A 20,787-nucleotide genomic window follows, 5' to 3' on the forward strand; every position below is an offset into this window, starting at 1 on the left:
TACTCAACTGTTTTGGCCCTTGCTTGTTTCATCAATCCCACCAGCAGCCCTCTTGTCAGCGGCTTGAATTGATTTTGTGCTGATTTGTTGGTTCTGTTATGTCTGTTGTGCAGTATTGTCCCCAAGTCCCCCAGATCTCTGGGACCACTCTTTCCTTCATTATCCAAGTGGCATAGAATACCTCTTCCATGCCACTGCAGTGCCATGCACCCGAGGGAAGCCTGCACACCCTCCAGGCTTTCTTCTTTCTGAAGATGTCTGAGTTCATTCATTTGCCTGATGGTTACTTGCCTGTCACTTCTTGCTCCAAATCCTAGCCGATTCTCAATTTCCCCAGTCTCCTCCCACTCTCAGGTTTCTGTAGCCTCTCTCTGCAGCCCCTGAGGCACATTTAAAGCAATGCCACCATCCCTGAGCCTTCACTGTGATCATTTTCACTCTGACACCTTCTCTCATCCAGACAGTGAGGAGCTGCTCTTTCGTAAGTAAAATGCATTGATCTTGCTTTCTAAATAAAAGAAAAATTCGCCCCCCGAGATTAATTCTCTGTCTCCCTCAGAATATGAAATGGTTACAGTCAGCAGGGTTTTTTTTAAATCATTTTTTTCCTTTCTGATTCATTACCTTTTGGGTATTTTACGAAGCTGAAATGCACCAGCAGAAGTAAATGTGCCTCGTAGACAGTAATATGCTATACAAATAAAAGAAGTTTCTGTGGTCAAACATTTAGAAAAATATTGTCTGTATTTTGTGTCCTTTGAAAATAATAAGAACTAAGCACATAGAATATTAGGTTTTGATTGCCTGACCAGATTCTCATGTACTGAGAAAAACGGAGATACATGTGGATTTTTATTTATGCAAAGCAAGAGAAGCAGCAGGTGGCCTGGAGGGAGTAGGAGCTGCAGGCAGTGGTCACGCCCTTGGCCCTGGGTCTGTCTGAGCCCTTGGCCCTGGGTCTGTCTGAGGCTCCGGACCATCATCATATCATCATCGCAGTGGTGTCTGAGGGTAGGGAGGGAGCCTGGAGCCAAAGGAGCAATTGCTGAGCCCCAGAGGAGGCCCTGGAAAATTCCGGGATTTGACCCTCTCTGTGTTTCCAGCAGCTATGTCTGGGCACCTGCACCTCAGAGTTGATCCAGGTCTTGATTTCCACCTTGCTGACCATCAGAGCTCCCTCTTGGCCTTTGTCGAGTCTGACCTGTGGAGCAGGACCTCTGACGTGTGCCCCTCCTGTGTTGTATCCAGGGACAGGGTGCCTTATCGGAGAGACTGCGGAGCTTCAGCATGCAGGACCTCACCACCATCAGGGGAGACGGCGCCCCTGCTCCCTCGGGCCCCCCACCACCGGGGTCTGGGCGGGCCAGCGGCAAACACGGCCAGCCTAAGATGTCCAGGAGTGCTTCTGAGAGTGCTAGCAGCTCAGGTAGGTGTCACTTTACTTCCCCTCTTTCCCACTCCTTGGGCCTCGCTTTCATTGAGAGAGGCCCAGTCTGCAGTGTGACATGCAGCCTGGCCCTGGCCCCACGGACCTGCCACCAACAGAGGTGTCCATAAGATCATGCCAGGTCAGCCAAGGGGTGGAGCACCCCTCAGGCCAGGCCAGGAAACCGGCCTGGTGACTCTGATCAGGGACAGGGTTAGGTCACTTGCACCAAAGGGTCCCCCTTCCTCCATATGATTGTCTGGGGAATTGGGGGTAGTTGGGGGCTAGTGTCTAGGCAAAGCCTGGAGGCAGCAGGCACAACTGGACCTGGGCCCCGGGAGCCTTCTGTGTTGTCTTCTCAGACTCCGGGGAGGCGTACCTGTTGACACCTGAACGTTGTCTTCTCACCCGGGGCTTACTGCTCTCACAGGCCCTCTTCCCTGCCTGAATATTGCCTGTCCTCTCTCTCACTCTGCTGTCTCCTTGTCATCTCTGACCTGTCATGTACCTCACACCACCCCCAGCCTCTGCATACCAAAGGCCATGCTAGCTCTGAGTTCTCATTCCTGTGGTGACCCGGACCTTACAGTAACCACACCTCTGCCTCCAATGTCTGACTTTGGTGTCACACGCCCATCGTGGGATTGCTGGTATTGGGACTGACCTGGGGACCTCGTTAAACATGCAAAGTCCTGGGCCCATCCACAGAGGCTTCAGTAGGTCTGGGGTGAGACCCAGAAGTGTGATTTCATTGAGATGTAGCCACGTTTGGGACCCCCCTGGCATCGGATCCACCAGCATGTGTTTCAGGCTCATGGAGGGTGGGGGCACGGGCTAGGGGCACACAGTTTCCCAGGCTGCTCCTTAGGAGGATGCCAGGGGCCTTGGCTCCCAGGGGCTGAGCACAGCAGCTGCCCAGGACTGATGGTGGGGGTGTGGGGGACGGTTCTGGATCACCACATCTGCCTCGCTGGGGTGAGAGGGGTGGGAATCTATGTCCACAACGTATGTCTGGTGACTGCGTGGCCCTTTAATCTATAAACGGAGATGTCTGGCCACCTGTGACCGTGTGCTATAAGGTACAGCCTGAAGGGTACACCTTGGCCATAAGCCCCATGTCCTGACAGACCGCATCTGATGCCCGGGGGTCTTAGCCATCAACAGGAAGGCATGAGTCCTGCGGCTTCCTGGGAATGGCAACTCATGCTCAGAGCCAAGTGCAGCTCAGGGCTCCATCCATTTCCTCCCTCTCAGCAGTGTCCCCTTGGCCCTTCGCAGGTCTTAAGACTGTGGCTTTTCTGTTGGGAGATGTTTTAACCCTGTCACTGCTGGAAGCAGGGCAGGGTTGGGGAGGTGGATGCTCGGCTGTGGGGGTGATGGCCACCTCAGGGAGGGGTTACCTCCTGAGGGACCCCCCCCCCCCCCAGGAATGGAATCCCAAAAGGCCAGACAGGAAATGACCTCAGGGATCTTTCAGTCAAACCCAGTGATTTTACCGGTGAAGAGACAGAGGTCCAGAGAAGGGGACTGTGCAGGGTCACCCATGCTGGGCTGCAGTAGAGCATGGCCTCCTGACTCCGGGGCCAGTGCCCTTGGTCACTCACTCATCAACCATCCAGGCTTTGTCAAGCATCTACAGCTTCTGATCTGCCGGACACTGCCCCAGAAATAGGGATACAAAACAGAGTTAGGTCTCATCTCCACACTGCATCAGCTCATCGTCTACCAAGCCTCAGATGAAAGCTGCCCCTTAGATGGAAAAGGGGCCTCAATTCAGTGAAACCCAGAGGGCAGAGAGCAAGAAGCAGTGGGGTGAAGTTCGAAGGGGGTAGCCACTTGCTCGCCGCATGACCCAGGCAAGCTGTTTACCCTCTCTGCACCCTAGATTTCTTATCTACACAAGGAATGACACCCCTTTGTAGAGTTGTTGTGAGGCTTCAAATGAAACAAGCCATGTAAAAGTGCTTATGGTCATGCCTGGCACCAGTACATAGTAGCTGTTATCATTGTTCTTTTTTTAATTTGTCTCTCCTGAGAAGGCTCATTGTCATGCTGAAAGTGTCCAGGAGCAAAATGGGCCATCTTGGGAGGTAGTGAGATCCTTGACATTGGAAGGACACAAGCCAAAGCTGGATGGTCAGGTTCGAGGGAGGGATTCCTGCTTTGGCTAGGAAGCGGGCGTAGGTGTCCCTGGTGTCCCTTTGCCTCTAAGAGTCTGTGTTGCCATTTTAGAGGTGAGCCCAGTGGAGGAAGCAGGCTCAGAGAGGTTGTGCACTGGGCTGAGGCCCCCAGGCCCAGAAACCAGGCCTCCTGCCTAGACCTCCCCCGGTGAATTATTCAGGGCAGCCTCAGAACTGGGAATGCAAAAAGCTGGCAGGGTCTGCAGGGAGACGGCAGTGTCTTCTGGGCCTGAAGCATCTTCCCAGCCCAGCATCAGGTAGAAAAGCGTTTGGGATGATTTGCTTTGGCACTGGCTCTGCCACTCTCCATGAGCAGAGGTGATGACATCTCCTGCCATGCCCCAGGGAGGCAGTGGGGAGTGTTCCGGCTGTCCCAGGCTGAGATGACCAGCTGTGCTGCATCATGCCCCAGCCCTCCTCACTGCTGGCCCCCTTGGCCTCAGCACCTATGACTGCAGGGGGCAAAGAGGAAAGGTGCAACCCAGCAGGCCACGGACAGTGTGGTGCTCTTTCCAGCTGTTCTGGAGCCTAAAATAAAAGCCATCTCAAAAAGGAAGACAGGAGCCAGGTGCAGTGGTTCACACCTATAATCCCAGCACTTTGGGAGCCTGAGGAGGGTGGATCACCTGAGGTCAGGAGTTCAAGACCAGCCTGACCAACATGGAGAAACCCCGTCTCTACTAAAAATACAAAATTAGCCAGGTGTGGTGGCGCATGCCTGTAATCCCAGCTACTCATGGAGTAGCTGAGGCAGGAGAATTGCTTGAATCCAGGAGGCGGAGGTTGCACTGAGATGAGATCGTGCCATTGCACTCCAGTCTGGGCAACAAGAGTGAAACTCCATCTTAAAAAAAAAAAAAAAAAAAAGGAAGACAGGTGAAAGATGGCCTGGGGCCTGGATATGGGGCAGAATTTCCTGGGTCAGAGGCTCTTGGGCTATCATACCCTGAAGTAAGGTCAACATGCCTGGGAGGAAGTCTGGCAGAGGAAGCCAATTTATACCGGGCTGGTGTACTCTTCCCAGCTCAGCCCCCAGTGTGGGCCTCAGATGCCAGGCCAGATCAGGTAGCAGAAAGAGCCCCAGAAGAGGGGAAGAGGCTAGACTTCATCCTGGCTGGGAGATGCCGGGCCTGTGCAGACACAGCAAATGCAGCACAGCAAGGCACGCTCATTCCTCCTGAGCCTCAATTCAGCCTCAGAATTTCTCTCAGAACAACCCAGGCAGTCGCTACCATAGATTTGACCTTGGCACAGAGGACAGACCTGATTCCCTTAGGCTTTCTTCTTTGTAAAAAAGGCCCAGTAGTCCCTATTCAGCCTATGTCTTAGGGTTGTGAGGAGAGCAAACCATAGAATTTGCAAACCCTGGACAGGTGGCAGGAGTTGAAGACAACCTGGAGAGAGGTGGGAGCTGCACCTCATGGAATTCTCTGCAGCCGCTGGAAGCAACAGATTAAATGTGCACACAATGGAACTTGAAAGCATGATGCCAGGTGAAGAAAAGTGCAAAACAGAATGAGATTTGATCTAACAATTTATGTAAAAAATATATGCCTATCATGCAAAGTAACAATACGGAGTTTATATGAAGAACATGTTCAAACAAAAAGTTGCACACTAGGCCGGGCGCGGTGGCTCACGCCTGTAATCCCAGCACTTTGGGAGGCCGAGACTGGCGGATCACAAGGTCAGGAGTTCGAGACCAGCCTGGCCAAGATGGTGAAACTCCGTCTCTACTAAAAATAAAAAATTAGCCGGGTGTGGTGGCAGGCGCCTGTAGTCCCAGCTACTCGGGAGGCTGAGGCAGGAGAATTCCTTGAACCTGGGAGGCAGAGGTTGCAGTGAGCCGAGATCGTGCCACTGCACTCTAGCCTGGGTGACAGAGCAAGACTCCATCTCAAAAAAAAAAAAAAAAAAAAAAAAAAAAAAGTTGCACACTAAAATATTAAAAGTGACACTCCTTGAGAAGGAAGGAGAATGTGAGTGGGGTGTGGGAATAAAAGTCACGTAAAGGCACATAAAAAGGGTTGCCAGGCGTGGTGGCTCACGCCTGTAATCCCAGCACTTTGGGAGGCCAAGGCGGGTGGATCACCTGAGGTAGAGAGTTTGAGACCAGCCTGACCAACATAGAGAAACCCCGTCTCTACTAAAAATACAAAATTAGCCGGGCGTGAAGGCGGGTGCCTGTAATCCCAGCTACTTGGGAGGCTGAGGCTGGAGAATTGCTTGAACCCAGGAGGCAGAGGTTGCGGTGAGCTGAGATCACGCCATTGCACTCCAGCCTGGGCAACGAGAGCAAAACTCTGTCTCATTTAAAAAAAAAAAAAAAAAAAAAAAAAGTGAGGGGGATCCCATGAACCAGTGTGGGCCATTTGCTGTGAGCCAAGAAGGGACATCCATGTGACCTCCTGCATCTTGAGAAAAGGAAGGAAGATGCACACAAACGAGGAAGGGAGGAAGGGGCACAAAGACTATCCCTGCACGGTCATTCAGTGCTGCAAGCTCCTGGCAGACAGACAAGGGTTCTGTGCTTCCCTCTGTAAATGCCTACCCAACATACCCACCACATGCCTGGCACACAGAGACCTCTGCATGTGCGCTGAGGACACAGGGTCTGGGCACTGGAGAAGGGGAAGGAGAGTTCTTTCCTGCTGCTTTCAGCACCCAGAATGGGGCTGGGCAGTGTATTTGGCCTGACCCTCTCTCTTGCCTGGAGTTTTCCTCTTTGCTTAAAGGGTCAGGGCAGGCAGGGATTGACATGGCCCTCCCTGCAGAATGAGCTGGGAGGTGTGTAGTTAGATACCATATGCTGAATGCCTAGCACTGGACACCAGGAAGTGTACAAGAAATGTTGAAAGAATGATCCTGGCCTTCCATGGACTTGGAGTCACTCAGTGAGCATGTATTTAGTGAGCACCTACTCTATGCCAAGGCCCAGATGTGCACCAAGACCAATGGCGTGTACAAGGCAGCAGCCAGTTAGGCCTTTGCAAATGCCCAGATACGAAGCACTTTGGGGTTCAGAGGTAAGTCTGAGGAGGTTTCCTGGAGGACATTCTGAACTGGAAAGCAAAGAGAGGAGGAGGCTCTGGGCAGGGGTGCTTGGAGTTATTTCCCAGAGGGAACTTTGACTCTGTCTCCTGCCTTCCCTAGGGCTGCAGGGTGCAAGGACTGACTTTGTGTGCCAGGTGAGGGTATCTTCTGCACCTGAGCAGAAACTGAATCTGAGATGACTCCCCACTTTGGTGTCTCTACAGAGACCCACCTTCCTGGGATCCCTATATTGTGCACACTGGGATCCCCACACCTCCCCGGGGCCTCCCTGTTTGCCCGGGGCTGGTTCCTGTCCAGTGGGGGATGTCACTGATGGTGCCCCCACCGCATTCCCACAGTGTGTACCTGCTGCTGCACCTGCAGGACCTGGAAAGGTGAGTAAGCAGCCAGCCTCTCCGCAGTGTGCTGGACTCCCACTAGGGAAGAGCTTCTAACCAGGAGCGGGCACCTGACCCTGGGGCTCCCTTTCAGCTGCACGGTCACAGGGAGGGGTCAGGAGGTTAACCCTTTATAACAGCAAACACAGTAGCCTACAGTTCCTGTAAATCTGGGAGCAGCTTAACTGGGTGGTTCTAGCTCAGGGTGTCTCAAGAGGCTGCAGTCAAGATGTCAGCCTGGGCTGAGTTATCGGAGGGCTTGACGAAACTGGAGGGTCCACTTTCAAGACGGCATTCTTATGGCTGTTGGCTGGAGGCTCCTTACCTCATGGGCCTCTCCAAGGCTGCTTAAGAGTCCTTACAACATGGCAGGTGGCCTGGCCTAGAGTGAGCCATTCAAGAGAGAGAGGGCAGGCAGGAAGCCAGGGTACCTTTTCTGTCCTAGGTATTGAAGTCACACTCATCACTTCTGCCTTATTCTATTTGTTGGAAGCAAGTCATTAAGCCCAGCCCACATTCAAGGGGAGGAGAATTAATCTCCACCTCTTGAAGGGAGGAGCATCAAAGAATGTGTGGAGATATCTTAAAACCACCACAGGGTCACTGGGCACGGTGGCTCATGCCTGTAATCCCAGAACTTTGGGAGGCAGAAGTGGGAGGATTTCTTGAGCCCAGGAGTTCGAGACCAACCCGGGCAACATAGCAAGAATTAATCTCTACAATTAAAAAAAAAAAAAAAGCCAGGTGTGGTGGTGTGCACCTGTAGTCCCAACTACTTGAGAGGCTGAGGCAGGAGAATTGCTTGCGCCTGGGAAGTCAGGGTTTCAGTGAGCCATGATTGTGCCATTGCACTCAAGCTGGGTGACAGAGCAAGACCCTGTCTCAAAAAAAAAAAAAAAAAAAAAAAAGCCACAACAGGGTCATACTTCCTTGTGCTCCAGGTAAGGACACAGGAACTTCAGAGGACTAAGGTCCTCTGAAATGATGAAGTCCTGAAGTTCCAGGGGTTTCTGGTCCTGGGGCAGCCAAGGGAGCCCTGGTCCTGCTTTGCCACTTACTAGCTGTGCAACTTTGCGTGAATCACCTAACTGCTGTGAGCTTCAGTTCCTCCTCTTAAAACGGAGATGAGATCCCTGCTTCCCGGCCTCACTGTGCTGTTGTGAAAGTGGCTGTGAAAGGGCCATAATAATCCTGGGAAGGATGATGATGATGATGGTGGTGGTGGTGGTGGTGGTGGTGATAGCCTGGAGCAGCCAGGAGACCCCAGGGAGAGTGGAGGTCTCCCAGTTCTGGACAGAGACTCCTGTTGCTGCCCTCCCAGTGTGTGAGTGATGGCTTGCTGGAGCCACAGCCACCTAGTGGTTGCCATGACCTGCTTCTCCAGTTGCCTAACCTTAAGTAGACACATTAGGGACTAGTGAGGGTCCTGGACTAATCCAGTGCCCCTTTTACACTGCCTGGCTCCCCATGGAGAAGCTGCCTTAGGCTTGGAAGGCAAGAGGGGCCATGCCTGGCCTGCAGCCTGCTGGCTGGTGTCAGGGGAGGAAGGCACGCAAGGTGCCTAATATAGCTTTTGCTCCAGCCCTGGTGCTGCGGAGGCATGACATGCCCCTCCCCCATCGGCAGTGAGCAAGACAGGAAACTGCATTATGTGACGTGTCCTGTTTTCCCTGCATTGCTTTATTTTTAAGGCTCTCAGTGCTCAGCTTTTTAAGTCCTTTATAGAAGAGGTGGGGATTAGACTGGGCACAGTGGCTCACGCCTGTAATCCCAGCACTTTGGGAGACCGAGGTGGGCGGATCACCTGAGGTCAGGAGTTTGAGACCAGCCTGACCAACATGGAGAAACCCCGTCTCTACTAAAAGTATAAAATTAGCCAGGTGAGGTGGCATGTGCCTGTAATCCCAGCTACTCGAGAGGCTGAGGCAGGACAATCGCTTGAACCTGGGAGGCGGAGGTTGTGGTGAGATGATATCACGCCATTGCACTCCAGCCTGGGCAACAAGAGCGAAACTCCATCTAAAAAAAAAAAAAAAAAAAAAAAGCTGGGGATTTTGGACGCCATAAGGCCAAACTGAACTGACAGAGGAGTCTGAGCAGGGCTGCAGGTGGAGACAAGCATCCCAGACCAGCTCTGACTCTAACCCTGTGTCCCTGTGGGGCCTCCTGGTCCAAGTTGGAAATGAAGAGGCTGCGTTCAGCTGTTCCCAGCACTGGGCACTAGATGCTGGCCTGGTGGACACACTAGTTCATGGGAAATGACCCTGCGGTGCCAGTGGCTCCAGGCAATTGCAGGGATTTCTGTCTATTCACACTGTAGTTTTGAGTCTGCAAATTCTGTGAGCCATTCCAAAAGCCTCTAATTCTGGGAGACTGGCACTTGGGGGTCGGGGAGAGTGGCTGCCGTCTCCTCCATTCTTCCCCTGACACTGCTCTGTGCTGCTCTCAGAAGCCCTTCCCTGCCATGATACCTGGTGGTTTCATGATCAGACACAGTGTTTCCAGTGCATTTCAATAGAGCTGTGGTTGATTGTAGGAACTGAATAGTTCTGGAAGGCTGCATGTGCATTAGAGTGTGTCCAGGATTCAGTGTCCAAGTTCTGGTTCCTCATCCCCGAGCAGGTTGGGAGCTGCTGGGATGGGGGTTGCTGGACAGTGGGAAGCAGGTGAGGCCTGGTGGCAGCCTCAAGACCTGGAAGCCGTTGCCCTAGCCCTTCCTTTCTTGGGCCTACGCCTCTCCAAGGGCCTCTTAATACCTGTGCCCTGGCTCTCAGGTCTGCATGCAAGGAACCCTTTGATGATTGGCCTACACCATTCCCTCTGAGGCCTTGGGAAAGCCCCTGTACTCTGCAGGCCTCAGTCTCCCCCTCCATGAGGTGTCCCTTGGTCCTCCCAGCTCTGACAGTCTCTACTGGGTTGTGCAGTGGTGGCAGATGGTGTTGGGGGAGGTCTGTCTTGCACCTGGGGCTATTGGCTGACTCTTAAGCAGTAAGAGGATTTCACAGTTATCGGGGACACTTTCCTCGTGGTCCCCTGAAATGTTGTCACAGGGGGCGCTCACTCAGGCCAAAGCCTGGGAAGATTCAAATTACCTCTGGGGCCATGCAGAGCCTCAGGATCCCTCAGCAGACAGGAACATTTTCTAGGAGTTGTAAATTCAGGTCTTAATTCATGATGGGGGTAGGGGAAGGAGGCATTTCGGAGGCTGCTAAGTGCCTTTTAGGGCAGTGACAGAGCTTGGAGGCCCCAGAGGGCAGCAGCCTCTATTCTAAGCTGCACATCTCAGATGCCAGAACATTCTCTTCCCATCTTTGCTCTGTTCCTGCCCCATTTGTCAACCGATTCCCTATTGTTTTCTGCATGTCTTTGTCTCTCTTTTTCTGTGTGTCTATTATTATCTCTCTCTCTTTTTTTTTTTTCTCTGCCTACCTCTATGTAATATAGAACTGAACTCTGGATTACTGCCAGCGTGGTTAGTCATAGAGGTGTCCCTCCCCGCCTTTTAAAATCAAGCATGTAGGACATAATTTATCAAAGCAGTCATCCTTTTTGTCCTCTCAGAGAGAGAGAGAGAGAGAGAATTGCATTTTGAGTGTGGCCTCTGGGCAGTGTCCTTCTGATTATAGCAGGAGGAGCTGCCTGAGGTTTAGAGCATGGGAAGTGAGTGAGCATGTGTGTGTCTACATGTGTGCATGTGAGTGTGTGTGTGTGTGTCTGTGTGGATGGGGATGTGTGCATGGTGCACACATGTGTGAGTTTCAGTGCTAAAGACCCTTCTCTAACGGAATGTTCTTTTCTCTCTCCTCGGTGCTGTTGGGGACGTGGATGTAAGTGTTCCAGACAGGCGCGCTCTTCTGCAGACATTTGCTGCCTTCCATTAATGCTCCCGCTAATGTGTGCTGTGTGAGATGTTTTTGCTAACCTGGGGGAGGTTCTGCTGCACTGCAGGGGTGGGGCAGCCCTGGGCCCAGTGCAGGCTACACAGGCCTTTAAAGGGCTTAGAGGCTCTGCCAGTTTCTCCCTCCCTCCCTTCCCCACAGAGAGAAGAGGTGGAGCCTGCAGCCCTGGCTGCTGTAGCCCTGCTGACACATTTGCTAATACAGAAACATCAGCCAAGGCCACACACCCATTCCCCTGCTGTGGAAGACAGCAGAGACCCTGCCCTTTCCTAGAAGCAACCCATCTTTGGGCATCATAGTGGCAGCTCTGCAGGCTCAAGGCTGTGGCCACCATCACCTGAGGTTTGCAAGTTGTTATGGCCATGACCTTGGGTGGGAGACCCTCCTCCCATACACGTTTTCTCTGGGAGCCAATTGGAGTACTAAGATGTGGATAGCAATACTCTTTCAGGCCTGTTGCCAGGGGTAAGGACCTGTTGGGTCACCAATCTTTAGATCTTCAGGGACAAGAACACGGAGGAGGCAGAGCATGGGATTTTCTACCCAGCTACTCACTCTCATGCTCCTCCTGGTGCCCCTCTTTTGGGACTGTGTTCTGTGGGGTTCATTTCTCCATGTATACTCCTTCCTGATATAAAAAGGAGTTAGGTCTACTTGTGGAAATAGATCTAAAGTAGCAAATCAAAGTAAGAAAATTGAAGCATGGGGAAAAGGGAGTGGGCAAGTAAGATGGAATCAGTGGGGAGAAGGACATTTTAAACGCATGCCATCAAGGTGTAGACTGTCGAGACACCTGGCTTCCTTGAAACCACTGCAAAGAGGGAAATACAATTAGTTAAGAGATTCAGTCCGCTGTGCAACAGCCAGCCAGCGTCGTGGAAGCTTGTCTTATTTAGAATGTTTATTCTCACTGGTTCTGAGAGTAAGGCAAATATTATAGACAACACTCTTGGCAGAAATGCTCAGCGGACACAGTGACTAGGAGATGTGTTCTCTTTTTAGGAGGTTCTCTCCGTAGCTTCTTCCTGAGGCTATTCTGGCTCCCTCACTGCCCACACTGGCCTCTTTTGCTCCCAGCCTCTGCTGAGCTGAGCATTTGTTTCTATTCCTGCTTGGATATGTGGGTTGTCCTTGAACCATCACTCCTACTGGGCTGGAGGGTCATTTCTTTTCTACCCTGCAATCCTTGCAGTGGAGAACATGTGCAAAGCCATTTCAGTTTTATTACTGAGATTATAGTGATGGTGGTGATTTTGGTAATGTGTGAGTTCATTGCTCAGCCTCAGTGAATCCAGACTGGATAACTGGCCTGGGTTGTTAGATGCCTGAAGATCTCATGGTGACTTTGGGCCACCTTCTGACACCTACAACCATCCGTACAGGGAAAGCCCTGGACCTGGATGTGGAGGGTACAGCATATGCAGAGGCACAGTCTCGAAGCAGTACCCACCCCACTTCCATGTCATGGAGTTTGCTGCTGGGGTGGAGCTGACCAGGCTGCTTCTGCAGTTTTTGCCTTGGTCTGAGGGCTTTTGGTCTTTTTTCCCTCCTGCCAGGCAGGAGGTATCTGTGTCCAGAAGGAATTTCGTGGTTTGGTTAATGGGGGTGTCAAGCTCTGACTTGGTACTAGAGCTGAGATCTCTGAGATGACTTCAGGATTCTATTTAGTTTAGTTGATGAGTGGCCACTGTGTGCCCAGCCCTGGGTCAGGTGCTCAGAGGGACTGAGGGAGGATCAGCCATGGCCCCCCAACCTCAGGATGCCTTCTGTTGGCTGAGGCAATGAGACTGACATGAGGACCGGGGCACCCAACACAAGCTCTGTGGCACAGCCTCCAAGCACTGTCGGGTCTCAGAGTGGGGAGGCCAGGGAGGGTCAGAGTATTCAGCGAGGGCTCCCTGGAGTCACTGGTCTTTGTGCTCAACAGGATGCAGCTGATTAGGACAGAGGAAGGGAGCAAAGGACAAACTGAGCCCAGAATAAATAAGCTGAGGGAAGTTCAGAGTAGAAATAAAATAATAATAATAATAATAATAATATAAAAAATCAAAGGAACATCAATTATCTCAGGACTTTACTTACTAAGGCTTAGTCTGAACTAATCACACCCCAGCCTAAAATTCAGCTTTGGGTGTTGTGCTGCCGCCTGCTGGCTGTTGGGGAGCACAGCAGTGGTAACTGGTAAAGCTGCCCAAGATTAGGGTTCAGTTGTCTGTTTTTACTCCACGCTTGGTGGTGTTATAGTCTAGCAAGTCCACTGTTGATGGAGAGAGAGCACATTCGGTGGCTGAATATGTTCTTAGGAGCAAGGTGTCTCAGGAAGAGCTCTGGTTTCTATCTGGAGGCCTCACAGTGATTGGACCAGATGACTTGAGAACCCCTTAGTCTTGCATTCTGTGATTCTAGGTAAGAACAATAGATGAAGCATAGAAAAATGTGTGTGTGTGATACCAGATAAGCTGGGTAGGGGCAGAAGATATTTTACATCTCAACTAAGAACCACCTAGCCAGATGACATGGAATATGTATTAGCATTTAACATTTAAAAAATACTGTGCGTTCAATGAGATGAATTAATTCTGAAGCTTTTCCTGCAGATGTATTCAAGGCAGACTGAAACAGGAATCTTGCTATCATTTTTTTTGGCAGAGGCTTCTGTCAGATTCTCCTTCCTTAGGTTTCTCTGCTTCTCTAGGACTGGGCCTTCGCAAAAAAACAAAAAACAAAAAACAAAAAAAACAAAAACAAAAACTATATAGCTTTGTTTAAGGTTATCCCTTAAGGCCTCCTGGCATTTTATATCCTGTCTCTTACAGAATGCTTGGAATTGAATATGCAAGTATAATATACAATGTCAACATGGCTTGTATGTACAACATAGAAACTGCTCCCCCACCCCACCCCACATCACTGCTGCCATCCTCTCTGGAGGACATTCTTTCCCTGAGCATTCACCTGGTGTGGGATCACAGGACTGAGCTGCAGGGATTGATGTGTCTCAGTTAAAGCCGCTTCTTTCTTCACCCAGGGAAGTGGTGCCCCCTTAGTAAATCTACTGAATTACTCAGAATTCAGTAGATTCTGAGTCTGTGGTTGTTTCTGTGCACAGTGCCTGGAGATTCATACAACTGCACTTTCACAATCCCAGATCCCCTGTAAGGAGGCCCCCAAAACATCAGTGCTTCCTCAGACCCAGGGGCCTCAGCTGTCCTCACAGGCCTGGTTTGCTGTGCTGTGTGCCTAACCTTGCCCTTCCCTGCTCTCTGCACTGATGCCTTCTTGGTATACCTTGTCTCTTCTGTGTAGATTGTAAATGGACATTAAGTGGTTGAGGGAGATGTGAATGAGGGTGGTGTGAAGGCATGGGAGCCCCACCAGGTCCAAAACCCATTGGCGTTTTCTGACGAGGAGGAGGAAGACCTGCTGGATTTCATGTACAAGTATAAAGCACCTCGAAGGACGGAATTGCCCCTGGAGGTACACAGTGTCTGGGGCTGTGGTTTGGAGTGTGTTTGTCCAAAGGCTGTGCCCTGGAGATTGGGGGTCCTGGGAGCAGCATCTCTTGGGGCACCAACATCTCCTCAATACCTGGGGTGGAAAGATCTCCTTCCATCAAACAAGCAGAACCAGCCACTGGATAGCATCCAGCTGCTTGCCAAGGAGAGGAAATCCTATTAATTTCATTTAGAAATAGCTTGAGCCGGGTGCAGTGGCTTACACCTGTAATCCCAGCACTTTGGGAGGCCGAGGCAGGTGGATCACCTGAGGTCAGGAGTTCGAGACCAGCCTGGCCGACATGGCAAAACCCCTTATCTACTGAAAATACAAAAATTAGCCGGGTGTAGTGGCTCGCACCTGTAGTCCCAGCTACTTGGGAAACTGAGGCAGGAGAATCGCTTGAACCTGGGAGGAGGAGGTTGCAGTGAGACTGCACCACTGCTGCACTCCAGCTGGGATGACACAGCGAGACTCCTTCTCAAAAAAAAAAAAAAAAAAAAAAAAAAAAAAGAAAAGAAAAACAAATAGGAGAGCGGTAAAGTATCTAGGTCTTTATTGTTTTGTTTTGGTTTTTCCAGGTATTAACAACTACCACTCTAAGTTGACGTACAAGTGAAAAGCAACCCAAATTGACTGTTTTGGGGGAAGAAAACTCAGAATGTGTTATTTGAAAAGTTTTTATAAATAAGAACAAGGCTTGTTCATCACTGTATCTCCAAGACACAGCATATAGTGCCTGGTACAAAGTAGCTATTCATGAAATGTTAGTGAAGGGGTATAGACCTTTAGAGTTACCAAAACCAATACCCTTGACATATATGCTATTGTCAGTTGTAGGATGTGGATGGAGTTCTGGCAGCAGGAGGGCTGAGCCTGGAGCCTCCTGGGCCTTGCTCTGTGATGTGGGTAGGGAGTCACCAGTCATGAGCACAGGTGCAAGGACCCCAGTCTTTCTCTCTGCTTCCTAAGGTCTCCTCTCCTATTCCCCATCTGCTGAGTATCATGGCCTGAGAGGCCATCTGAAGCAAATAGGAAGTCTCCGTACAGACCCTTGTGAGACTTATATGGGGAGATGCCTTGAAATGTTGTTCCCTTCCACAGACACTGAGCAGCCTAGCATTCTTATTCGTTAGGACTGTAATTATGACCACCTCCATGTGCAGTTCATCAGGTTCCTTTGCAAGGTGAGGCACACATGCATCCCTTTTAAAGTTAGAGGGTTTGGGAAAGGATGTTCTGGGCTTGGACACTGCTGGAGGAGTCCGGCCTGGGCAATCTGGCCTGGGCAGCCTCCTGATGGGGAGAGGAGCGCAGCCTAAAGAATTCTAAGGCCCAAGGGTTTGTGCTGTTTTGCTTTTGTTTATTGAAGCTGCACAAACTGCTTTACTGTTTACTGTTCACCAGCCTGCCAAGAGGCAGATTACTATAAAGGTGGGTTCCGTTGTTTCCGTTTTCAGTGTCTGTCCAGAGGTGGCTGGTAAGCATTTCCTAGTGGTAAGGCTGTAGCATGAGGACTCTATGAGAGGGCCTGTGTCTTGTTTTCTGGCTCATTCACTTCCTCCCTTCTACGTGCCTGCCCAGCACTGAGCCACTCACCAGGAAATGGTGGTGAATGCGACATGGGCCTGCCCTCAGAAGTCCCCACTCTGCTGGGGAGAGAGCAGGGCCCCCACACACCCCCTTCCCACTGGGTGCAAAGTCCTCTGCTGTGGGACATGTACATAACATGAGAGAACAAAGGAGGTGATGATGCCTGGTTGTGCATGGCTGGGCAGTGGCAGGAGGGGCTCCGGGAAACCTTTGCAGAAGTGACTTTTGAGCTGGGTCCTCAGGAGGCCTAGAAATATGCAAGACAGAAGAGGGAGGGAAGGGCTTCCAGTCAGAAGGAATAGAGGTATGAATGGGCACAGTGTAGAGAAAGAAGTTCTCTGTGTATACAGAGAAGTGGACAGACACGGGGGCCGAGGGTAGGTTGGGGCCAGTTGTGTGAACCCCCTCGAGTGCTGTGCCAGAAAATGTTCCCTTCACTTTCATTGAAATAGGAACTCCTCCTGTGATCTGTGTATCCCATGGAAGGAGGGGTCCCTTGAGAGTCATTCGTGTGAGAGATGAGGTGGAGCCCTTTATATAAGTTGAGCATCCCTAATCAAAAAATCTGAAGTTCTTTGAGTGCGGACAAGATGTACAAAGGTCATGCTCATAGGAGCATTTTGAATCTCAGATTTCCAGATTGGGGTGCTCAATTGGAATGTATATGCAAACATCCCAAAATCTGGAAAAAAAAAATCTGAAATCCAAAACACTTCTGACCCCAAGCATTTCTAGATAAGGGATATTCAACCTGTACTTCAAGGTGGTGTTTGCCTTTGTGGTGTGGTGTGGTGTGCTGTACATTAAGAGGTTTCACATCCAGAAAGGGGACTGGAAATTTGATGATGGAAATTTGAGGCATGTACCAAATAACATTAGGCTGGTTCCCAAGGGAAATAACAAAAGCAAAGGAAGCGATGCGGAGGTGTCTCTTTCTGCTGAATCATTTAAGATAATTTTGCTCCTCAGGCAGAAACAAGAAAAATGTGTCATTCTGCACAACCGTTCCCTTGGGAGATTGAGGAGCATAATTTAAGAGGGAGGCATCAGCCTCTCAAAGGGCTCAGCTTCATGGGATATGTGGGATGGGACTCTGATGATTGCTTCCTGTTGTGGAGATTCAGGGAGACCCCAGCCCTAGCCAGCTGCATTTGGCCAAAGGAGCTGGAAGTCTCAACACAATGCCTTCCAGGTGCTGACCTCAAAAGATTCCACATTTACACCAAACTGAGGGACACCTTTCTGTTTTCTCTACCAGGCACCGCCTAGAATCCTTCGATCTCGCTTCAGGAAGAAAAGTACCTCATCCTCGGCCACCGAAACCACGTGAGTGAGATGAGCCAACAGCACCGGATCCACAGAATGTTTCTTCTCTGCCTTAAAGAGCTATTCACTAATAACATAGAAATCCGCAAGCTGGGTGTGCTTTGAGTGTGCAGCCTCACAAATATGGCCTTTTCTCTCTCCCCTTCCACTTCTAAGGATTTATTTTTTCCCCCTTTTCTTTATTTTGCTGGGGAGAGGCTAAAGGGAAAGGTAGTAGGGGCGGGGGTGGTGACCTTTTAAGTCTTCTGAGGTTGGTAATTTTCCACAATTGGATTGTCATTATAGACAGCAGTGTGTTTTTTAGAAAGATAAGAGAATCACCCCTATGCTGCTGAGATGTACATTTGTAATTTATCTGTTGCATACTTAGTTTTTAGTCCTGTAAATGCAAACAAAGCATTTTTTTAAACTTTCTTTGTTCTTGGTACTAATACTTTGAACTATGATGTACATATTTATGGCTTTTGGCTTTTAATATAATGGACTTGCAAGGGCTGCCAGAGGTTCTGATATGTAAGAAAACTGCAAAAACAAGTATAGAAAAATATTTTGGTTCTAGAGAACGTCTCAGATGTGCTTATAAAGCTTCCAAATACAACTCCAGTAAGACATCCCTTTCCCTGCTGGAATGTGGTCTATATTCTTTAGATAGTTGTTTAGTCAAAAGACCAGACAAGTTACAAACTAAGAGAAACAATATTTCACAACACAGTAAAGTGTGATGAGAGGTCAGGGGAACATCCCAGTAAAAGAGAAGAGTCACAGGAAGCTCATCTCCTCCCTGGATTCTGGATTAGGAGCTTCTGAATCTTTTCCAGGGACAGGCAGGTAGCTCACTCTTGGCGCAATTTCTTGAGGATGGGAACATGTAGAGCTGTTGGAAGGAGTAATTCTGTGCTTGACAAAGGACGATTTCTCCTTTATTGTGACCAGCGCTGCTGATTTCCCCACAGAGGAGCTTACACTCTGAGCACCTTGTTTTAGCGAACTCTAGCGAAACTTGTTTAGCTTAGCAAAAACAAACACGAAAAAAACTGAGAACTCTGCTGTTTCAGATATGCCATAACATACATCTGAAACACATATGTAACAATCAAAATGGTGGGCTCTAGAATGGTTTTAGAGCTTGAGATCTTTATGGGTTAGACTTGCTGGTCAGACCCAGGAGCACCTGTGGCTCACACCTTCTGTTCCCCTCCTCCTGGCCTGTGCAGAATGTAAACAGCAGACTCACACTCAGTGGGCACTACGGGCCTTGTCAGACGTTTTATACAAGCCTGGATTGCTTAGTAGGGGAATAAGGCACTCTCTGAGGGGGCTTTCCACTTAGATTGAGAATTTTATTTGAAAAGAATCTGGTTTAAATGGCACTGTCGTCCGAGGTAGCTGCTCTCCCCGCTGAGAGCTGAGCTGAAATGTAAGAATAATATATTTGTGCTTCGAGTTGGGTGTTTCTTTCAGTGTAATGCATGCAGTGGTCACAACCCAGTTACTCATATTTGGATTGTATTTGTTCGTAGATATGCCCAGAAGACTAGAGAATTAGTGTTATATACCATATAGAACTTAACTGTCAATCAACTATAAAGAGGCCCAATTAAAAACTGTTCCATTACTACACAAACACATATTAGAGGCCTTTGCTGATGACACATTAGCTGGATCTTAGCCACCCCAGAAAGGGTTTGATTTGAAGCTGATTGTTGCCAGATACGCATATTGGAATCCCGTCTACCCATAGTTCCTCCGAAGGTGATTTTGTAATTTGTAATTTGCAAAAGGGTATAGGAAAATATACCTAAAAGCAAATTTGTGGCTGGGAGGATAAACAGAAGCTGTTGCTCATGTTCTGTGCCCCACACCCACCAATACCTAAATCTGTTAAGACAGAAAATATGTTCTTTGTGCTCATTGAGTAGTTCCAGACAGAAGAAGAATATACTCTTTAAAATGTATTTACCCGTTAGTTGAAGTACCCAGAATTATCAGAAATGAATGCAAAAAAAAAAAAAAAAAAAAGCTTACACAGCTTCTTAGCAATTTTTTTTTTTTTTTGCCAAAACAATAAATTGCCTTTAGCAGCAGTTTAAAATCCTATTGTGAACAAGCTATATTTTTGCCATTTTACAATGGAAAGTTGTGACAAATATAGGTTATCAAGTTTGCACTTAACTATGCCAAAAAAAGTTTGAAGCGCTCTATTCTCAGACATGCTGTATTATTACTTCTAATTCAAGATTGAAAAATATAAAGGTATCCAAACTGCTGTCTTAATGTAAATGTAACTATTTTTCCTTCAAGTGTTGACTAGGGAGTCGGTTTCTCTCTTAAAGACACTCACTGTACAACTGAAAGCAGCTGTCATATTTCTGGCAAAATGTGTTTACGTATCTGACAAGCTGTACATTTGTGTATGAACTGACATAAAATGTGAAAGCCTGTAAGTGTACATGTAGTGGTGTGGTGCTGTCTAGAGGATACAACTGAATGTTTTTAATTTGCTGACTTACAGACACAGGCTGTTTACAAAATGCTAGCTGGAAAGTCTGTAATGTTCATGTCATAACTTTTAGTTAATTGCCATTGAGCATCTGTTCTGAGGAGGTGAGATGTGGACTTGTGCTTATAAACTGGAGAGTTTAGTCATAATCCTCCTGGCTTTGTGTGAATAGCTTGCTCACTTTGCTGGCCTTTGAAATGTGTTCTCCGTGATAAGCTGTCCATGTGTTTGTGATAAGAGTGCTTGTCAACCATGACCATCTTTGAGCCTTCCTAGTCCTCCACCTCGCACAGTATTTGAAATGGCAAAGGATGTGCTTCATCCTCTAACAAACAGTGTACACTCTCAGAGCTGATATTCTGGACTGTGACTGTGCACATTTCCTCTAGTTCATTTCTGTAGTCCCTATAGAACGATCTGTAATAAAATAGTATACTGGACTGTGCATCAAAGGGATGTAAAATTACAGTATTCCAAAGGTTGAAGTTCTGCTGTTTTGTTATAATGCCTGATACACATCTTGAATAAAGTCTTAACATTTTTCTTTTAAAAAACATCTTTGTAATGTTGGGCTTAAAAGGAAAAAGGAAATACTTTTTTCAAATATGGGAGGTAGCAAGGATTAGAAGCTGAGTGTTCAGCCACCGACTGGCCTGGTGACTTGGCCCCATGCCTGTTGCATAGGATGTTGAGAGGGAAAGAAAATCAGATGATATAAGTGTTTTGAAAACCAGTTCATCACAAAACTACAAACCTGAAAGTATCACTGTTTATTTCACATTTAAAAAAATCATCAGCAGAAACTAGGTAGCTGTGAAAATAGAATAGTCCACTGGTAGAGTTTCAATTGTGCAAACAGACCTTTGGTCCATCATTTTTCTTCTCTGAACATTTCTTCATCTGCAAATGGGGGAGTGCCTGTGCAGGTGACAACAGG

General features: G+C 48.8%; 1 protein-coding gene across 2 annotated transcripts in view; it reads left to right on the forward strand.

Moving 5' to 3' along the window:
* The window catches only part of REEP1 (receptor accessory protein 1), a 125,226-nt gene extending 104,822 nt beyond the window's left edge, over positions 1–20,404 (forward strand). Inside the window, exons 6-9 of one of the 2 annotated variants that reach the window (XM_054472678.2) lie at positions 1,249–1,426; positions 6,999–7,034; positions 14,262–14,413; positions 17,283–20,404. In XM_054472678.2, coding sequence (XP_054328653.1) covers positions 1,249–1,426; positions 6,999–7,034; positions 14,262–14,413; positions 17,283–17,354 — 438 coding nt within the window. In that variant the 3' untranslated portion in view covers positions 17,355–20,404. The remainder of the gene's footprint in view (positions 1–1,248; positions 1,427–6,998; positions 7,035–14,261; positions 14,414–17,282) is intronic. The other variant, XM_054472671.2, reaches the window with a different exon arrangement.
* The last annotated feature ends 383 nt before the right edge of the window (positions 20,405–20,787 follow it).

The sequence above is a fragment of the Pongo pygmaeus genome, chromosome 12 (assembly GCF_028885625.2).
Source record: "Pongo pygmaeus isolate AG05252 chromosome 12, NHGRI_mPonPyg2-v2.0_pri, whole genome shotgun sequence".
NCBI classification, from domain to species: Eukaryota; Metazoa; Chordata; class Mammalia; order Primates; family Hominidae; genus Pongo; species Pongo pygmaeus.